We start from the raw sequence: 7,500 nt of genomic DNA, 5'->3' as shown, positions 1-7,500 counted from the left end.
ACTGCTACATGTAGTGCAAACATTCATATTACCTATATACTATACCCCCTTCTGATACACGGGACACCAATGGAGAGCAGTTTCTATAACTTTATTTTTCTTTTTACAATCATTTGATCTCTTTGCACAAATTCTGTTTCTGTTTTGTTTTTTGTACTAGCATAGCAGCTAGTAAAAGCCAATTTATAGTTCACATAATATTTACTCCTACAACAGAATATATAATTAGGTCATTCTGCTGCATGAACAAAGGCTATTCTGTTATATATTTTGTTATAAGGTATTCATCCATTTATATTCTGCATATTCTATATTGTACATTATTAAGAAAATATGATTTACTTTTTTGGCTGCAACATATTAGATATAACCATAACCTCCTTTTGCAGTAGTAAACTCGGAAAAGGTGGAATTCCAATTCTAAATCAATCTATATGCAGCAGTGGCGTTCCCAGAAATTACATTTAGGGCAGGCGAGATCCCCCCTACTCGGGGGGAAAATCTCGGGGGAAACAAGTTAACAACACAACAACACTACCTGACTACAAAACTGAAAAACGTTAATAAAAACAATAATAAGTATAATCAATGTATGTATTTTCATTCAAAAAAAAAGCAGCATTACAGAAAAGGCGAACATGATGTCCTGCACAAATGATTGACTCATTTCAACATTGCGATTACAACAGTAACAATAACAGCCAAATCAAATAGTTTTCAAGCATGTAGTGATGTCTCAAAACATGAAACGACGGGGCTTGCTGCACTTGAAAATATCTATAACTGAATCGTAGTTCAGACCTTCAGTTAAATCTCTCTCAAACGCTAGGAGACACAGACTAGGCGAGAGGTTGTCATTGTACTTGTGTACTTTTTATGCCAGGTGAGTACAGGTGATGGCCCAGACCCCCACTCCTGGCACTCCTAGTACCCCATGAAGACAATGGCATACATGATTTGCATCACTATAGGCGAGGGTCGCTCTGCTGAATGGATACGGTAGTGATTGGCTGCCTGCCCGCGTCTTTTAGCCTACTTTATTTTCTAGGGGTGGCGAGATTTTAGTTGGGCAGGCGGCCGCCTGCCTTGCCTCTATGGTGGGTACGCCACTGATATGCAGTCTGGTGATCATTACCCAACTGTGTATTGATGCTAGTTTTAGATGTTCTACTGTTAACACGTTATTACTTATTTACAATAGTAACCTTGTGTTTACCTTGTATTTACCATGGACAGGACATTTAGCACAGTCTGGCGGGGTCTGCCTCTGCCCCACCAACATTTCACCACACATACATGAGCATGTAACAACTAAAGTCTTTGAATCTTGAATCTGAACCTAATCCTGCCTAAAAAGTAAAAATACAGTAAGCAGGTTGTTGTGGGGCATATTGAACCTATTGAATCAATTATTTCAGGGAAATCCATTGAGACCAGGGTCTCTTTTGAAATGCCCAGTGTACAAAAAGGAACATTTACAACAATGGTTTTACAGAAATGACAGACAACAGGTACACATAAATATAATACAATAAAAAGGTTTCAAACAAAATATCAAAACCAAATATTACACCAAGCAGTTGCATAGACCTTCTTCCAATATAAGGTCATCTAAAAATCTTTTAGAAATAGCAAAAGAAACAAGGACATATAACTTAAACTTTTCTTGACATTCATGGAGCATACACACTGAAGGGTGTATCTCCCAGCTTAGTACTGGTTGTAGGTAGGCACCTTCAGCATAATCTTATCTTGAGATCTGGTATCGTCAGGGTCACATAGATATCTATGAGTTATCATTTTGGGTGACAGTGACAGCCTGACAGGCAATAGTATCCAGAAACAGTGCCCAAGTTCAGTTCAGGAAGCAAAAGCATAATCCTTTATTGGCCCTATTAGTTATTTATACTGTATATTGTAAATATGATAAATAATCAACAAGCTGATCAGTCAGTAAATAAATACAAACTAAAGGGCCCCCAGCATGATGGTCAATGCGCAGTGTTTCCCAATTGTGTTTCCCAATTTTATGTGTCACAAGTAGTTTTTTTTATTTCATTATTTTACGTTCAGTAGAGAAATATATGGATTTTCTCAAGAAAGAAGATGATCAGGTAGGTATATATCTGTGACTTTCTTTTTCCCTTTAATTATTTTAGAGAAGACTTAAAAAGGAATTGAATAACGAGAAAGCTGAAAGGGAGACGGGTGGCACAACGGGAAGGGGGCTGCTGAATCACAAAACCATCACCAGTGGCTTAAAACAAACTTTATTTCCAGTTAAAAACTATACAAAGTGACATATTGAGTTGAAAATATCTAGGCTTTGCTAACAACATCGTTTTTTACATGTCATATACTGGTTTCATCACAAAGTTATCATTTACATTTACATTGTGTGTGTGTGTGTGTGTGTGTGTGTGTGTGTGTGTGTGTGTGTGTGTGTGTGTGTGTGTGTGTGTGTGTGTGTGTGTGTGTCTGTGTGTGTGTCTGTGTGTGTGTGTGTGTGTGTGTGTGTGTGTCTGTGTGTGTGTGTGTGTGTGTGTTTATGTTAGTTTCTTGCTCTCCTGGACTCCATAACTGGACCCTGTATTCTTCACCTCTGACACGCCGATCAGCTTCTTCATACCTACTGAGGCTGGAGGGAGAGACAGACACACATTATACTAATACGTTATCATTTATTGCATTGTTAATTTTGACAGATATATTTTATTTAGTTTAGTCATAGTCTTTTGAATAAAATGTAATTTAGTTTTAGTCATATTTTAGTCATCTGAAAAGTTCTAGTTTTAGTCGACTAAATATCATAAGATTTTCGTCAACTAAATCTACAGTTGATTTTTTCGACAATTATTTTTTGGGCAGGCCTTGATGGCTTCGTAATGACTGATTTTACACTTGGTTGCATGCTGAAAATGTTCAGAGCACAACACCCGAGCGCAACCAAACATAAAATGACTTGTCTTTTAGTTCTACTGGATCTATTCTCCACTAGTCCATCCCAAACATTTTTGTCTTTTTTTTATTTATTTTTTTAATTTTTATCCCACGATTTTGTAACCCATATTTTTTCACCCAGTGCCAATTGCCTATGTAATCCTGGGCGTTACTCTCCCTCTGCCAGCCTAGGGAGAGCCCAAGCTGAAGCTCATGCCTCCTTCAATGCATGAGGAGCAAGCAGGCCGCTTCTTATCACCCGACAGGGGGGAGGTTCCCTGGTTAGACGTAGCGCGTAGAAGGAACACGTTATTCCAACCAGTTCCTTTCCCCTCCATCAGGCGCCCTGGCTGACCAGGGGGAGGCAGTATAGTGACCAGGATTACTGCATGTTTTTGTGAGGGTATTAACTACCCTAGGAGACACGGGGAGAACATGCAAACTCCACACAGAAAGGCCCTTTCACCAACCCCACCTAGGGTATGGGCACTGATGACGCGGAGGAGAGAACACGCCCCCAGCGCCCACAGCGTCCCTGGCGGGAATTGAACCCAGGACCTTCTAGCTGTGAGGCGACAGCGCTACCGACTGCGCCACCGTTTTTATTTGTTGATGAAATTGTCAATATATTTCTATATATTTATTTATTGTCAATATAGTCATCATAGCTTAGTTTTTATTTAGTTTTCGTCAGTGAAAAAAGCTAGTCGACTAACATTTTTCGTCATAGTTTTAGTCAACGAAATTATCACTGATTTAATTGTCAACATGCAAAATAATTCTGTGTCTGTGTGTGTCTGTGTGTGTGTGTGTGTGTGTGTGTGTGTGTGTGTGTGTGTGTGTGTGTGTGTGTGTGTGTGTGTGTGTGTGTGTGTGTATTCATACCAGCAACCAGCAAGACCAAGAGGCCAAGGATGAGAAGTGGATTGCCGCTGGTGACCATACCAACAGCCATTCGGACAAGAGGCAAAATCAGAAGCCCCGCCCAGAAAAGGAAGTTGAGGAGTAACCATGGTGGGCGACGTGGAGGAACTAAAGGGTTACCAGGGAAACGGCCCGTGGTAAAATATTCTTCCTGTAATGCATCCTGGAGAGACAATTATGTAAATTATTGGTACTTTTCATCACCTAAAAAGGAACAAGTTGATGTAAATATTGATGACATTTTGCCAGAAGACGGTTGGTTAGGTTGTGTTCATGCCAAGTGGTAAGTGGGAAATTTCTGACTGAACACCCTACTTCCCACCTCAGAGCATTCAAGTGTTTGAGGTAACAACAAAATGGACGTCTGAGCGAAAGCCTAGTCCCCACTAGGATTAACGCACCCTAAAGTATCATTTATAGTCGGACGTAAGGATATCCAGTCAGCCTGTCATCCTGTCAATCTGCCAGGCTGTCAGTCATCATTCAACCAACCAACAGTTTACAGCAAAGTCAAGTTTTGTGTTAATGAAGTGACCAAGCCACCCTGAATCCATCAGTTAGTGAAACAGTCATAGCTATCAGCTGAGTTTTTGTATTTTTCAACAATACTGGAGGAAACGAATAGCTTTCAAAAGAATGACAAAAAAGTGAAACCTTCATTAGCCCTCTGTAATGAAGTTTAAATGAGGCCAATATAACTTGGAACAATGAAACTACTTCAAAGCTACCAACTTTGATAAAATTGTTACATTTGTAATAAAATGTATAACATTTTAGTAATCTTTTTTTATTGTTATTAGAGAGATTGCACACACCACAACAGTATAAATCATTGTGGTTTGTTTCATTATGATTCACCTCCTGCAGTACTTTATGGTCATGCAATTCTAATTACTCAATATAAACCTCCTGTCTCAATTTACCTTCTGTTGGTAGAGTTTGTGCAGCCAGGCAGCACATTCCTTCTCATCCTCAGGAATCTCTTCTACTGGAATACGTCTTTGAAAAACACACACACACACACACACACACACACACACACACACACACACACACACACACACACACACACACACACACACACACACACACACACACACACACACACACACACACACACACACACACACACACACACACACCTGACTTTAAAGTGAAGGTAACAGTGACTAGTACTACTAGTTCTGTAGCAGTACAACTGGAGATAATTAGCCACATAAAGAGTAGTATCATGTTGTTTAGCCCTACTATAGTGGCAGGGCTTTAAGGATGCCGATGGTTGGTCAATTTGGATCCCTTTTTTGGTACCAAATAGCCATGGTTTGATTAGCAGGGGGGATGGGGGGAATCCACTCCATTCACAATTTACTAATTTAATTAAAAACGTATGTTAACTACATTAACTATGGCTTCCTTATTCTAGGCAAATTTGTAAAAAAAAAACTAAAAACGTTTTTAATATTCAAAAACTGTGATAATGTCGCTTTTATTTTTATTTTATTTTACAAATCAATCCCTGCAACAGCATATTGAAAACTACTGGCTGGATTGTTATATATTTCTCTGTGAACCTTCACAAATCCCAGAGTATGGCCTCTATTGATTTTAGTGGTCCCGTGGTCTTTCCTCTAGCGCCACCATTAGGCCAAGGTTTCCACTTGCACACATTTTATTCCCCATGAAGGTATCTTGAAAATAACTGGCTGGATTGCCGTGTAATGATATACAATCTCTGTTGAATATGATTTGATGTTACCAACCTTATATACAAATCAGCATTGAATTTGTGGCCTTTGATGATATCCACTAGAGTAGGAACCTTTCTGTCTCTGAAGTTTAGTGTTACATCATACACAGCCGATACTGGATAGAGAGAGGAAAAAAAGATTCATAACTCACTGCTGGGGTGTTGTTTATGTAGCATCATATGTAACAAACATCTACTGTTCGACCAAAGGAGAATCCTCCCCTTGAGCCCCGAGAGGCACGCCCGAGTGAGGCGCTGGCTGAGCAAGAGCCTGTGCCGAGCTATGTGATTCGGCGTGATTCGGTGCGATTCAGGGACATTCTGGTTGCATACCGTTAGGCTTCGAATCGTAAATATTTCCATCCTCATGAACATGGGATGCGACAGGCTCCCCTGTGGCGTCAAATGACTGACGCGTGATTAGATGTTGCCCAACTCGTCACCGTGGTATAATAACCATACCGTTCAGCCAAAAGACAACCCTCCTGACCAAGGGAGATAACAGTACTGTGCTACACATACTGTACATGTCTATGTGTATGTGTGAAAACTGGCTTTCTATATCAACTTTTAAGGAAGACTCCTTAGACAGAGACTAAGAAAATAGCTTTCTTTTATTTTAACATGCTCATAAAGTGCTCAGTGCTCAAAGTGAAAGGTTAAAAAAAGTAGCAAACGTTTCGGTCATACTGTAGGTCCTATGCAACTTTGTTGTAGCTTTTCCTTAGACAGAGACATGTTTTGGGTTAGGGTTAGGGTTAGGGCTAAGGAGTCCTCTGTCTAAGGAGTCTTCCTTAAAAGTTTATGTAGAGAGTGAGTGTTTTTCTGCCAGTTTTCCTTTATGTTTTTGAGACCACCGCAACTGCAGTCAACCCTGAACAAAGGATAAAGAAGGGCGCAACATTTTACCCTGTACTTATATGTATGAGTGTGCATCTTTTTGTGTGTGTGTATACACTGTATAGTAGTTAGTGTGTGTGTGTGTGTGTGTGTGTGTGTGTGTGTGTGTGTGTGTGTGTGTGTGTGTGTGTGTGTGTGTGTGTGTGTGTTCACTATACCTGTATCTCTTAGACAGTGCAGTGTGGTGGTGAATCCTTTTGTTCTAGGCAGCAGATGGTGTTTTAGTCTGGGAAGCCCTTTACTGGAATATTATTATGATTCATCATGTTATTAACACTACTAAGCATAATAACAAGCAGTAATAGCACTGGAAGTCATAGTAGCAGTAGTTATAGCACACTTACATGTACATTTTGGTAGAGATTTGGGTGGTGTACTGTATAATTGACCTTGCCATGATATAACTCAAAATATTGGTGTGAACTTTTAAATAGTTGCTCCATAGAACCCATTAAGACCTGAGGCCGATTCTACAAATGTCTTCTAAATCCTATCAGTGGTTCTCAAACTTTTTCATGTCAAGGACAAGGACCCTCAAAATTATATGTATTTGTCCGCCGACACCCATCTCAAAATGTTTCTGTCCAGGGACCCCCAGAAGCAAAGATTTGAGTTAAAAAAAAGTTCGCTTTAAATATTATACATATTCAAAGATTTTGCCAAATTTTCAAGATTTTTCAAAAATAGCAGATCTACAAGCTCATAGCGTGGCATGTAGTGACGCGCTATCAGCTTGTATATATGCTATTTTTCAATAGCCAATGTGCTATATATCTCAAATCTAAAATGACACAGATTTTTTTCCCGGTTTTAATGGGTTAAAAATGTATAATCTAAAGTAGTGATAAAGGTTCTATCGCCGTTTCTTACACGTGCAGTAACAAAAAAATTAAGCATACCTTCCAGATCTTCTCCCTAATTACGGTAGTAAAGTCAACAAAAACTTGATATTTTTTATTTCTGAAGAATGCAGAGTCGGGTTCACTAAA

The 7,500-nt window shown here is 39.4% G+C and overlaps 2 protein-coding genes across 2 annotated transcripts in view; both read right to left on the bottom strand.

Moving 5' to 3' along the window:
- The window catches only part of LOC308100603 (vacuolar protein sorting-associated protein 8 homolog), a gene marked incomplete at both ends in the record, with an annotated part of 6,576 nt that extends 5,294 nt beyond the window's left edge, over positions 1-1,282 (bottom strand). Inside the window, one exon of the mRNA XM_080449670.1 lies at positions 1,217-1,282. Coding sequence (XP_080305796.1) covers positions 1,217-1,282 — 66 coding nt within the window. The remainder of the gene's footprint in view (positions 1-1,216) is intronic.
- Positions 1,283-2,523: 1,241 nt separating this feature from the next.
- LOC308100983 (1-acyl-sn-glycerol-3-phosphate acyltransferase gamma-like) overlaps positions 2,524-7,500 on the bottom strand; it is a 7,764-nt gene continuing 2,787 nt past the window's right edge. The window contains exons 6-10 of the mRNA XM_080450214.1: positions 6,670-6,752; positions 5,625-5,727; positions 4,788-4,863; positions 3,826-4,027; positions 2,524-2,638 (exon numbers count right to left, since the gene is read on the bottom strand). Coding sequence (XP_080306340.1) covers positions 2,547-2,638; positions 3,826-4,027; positions 4,788-4,863; positions 5,625-5,727; positions 6,670-6,752 — 556 coding nt within the window. The 3' untranslated portion in view covers positions 2,524-2,546. The remainder of the gene's footprint in view (positions 2,639-3,825; positions 4,028-4,787; positions 4,864-5,624; positions 5,728-6,669; positions 6,753-7,500) is intronic.

Source organism: Gymnoscopelus braueri (genome assembly GCF_963280865.1).
Source record: "Gymnoscopelus braueri genome assembly, chromosome: 14".
In the NCBI taxonomy this organism is placed as follows: Eukaryota; Metazoa; Chordata; class Actinopteri; order Myctophiformes; family Myctophidae; genus Gymnoscopelus; species Gymnoscopelus braueri.
This window is presented reverse-complemented; position numbering and strand designations above follow the sequence as displayed.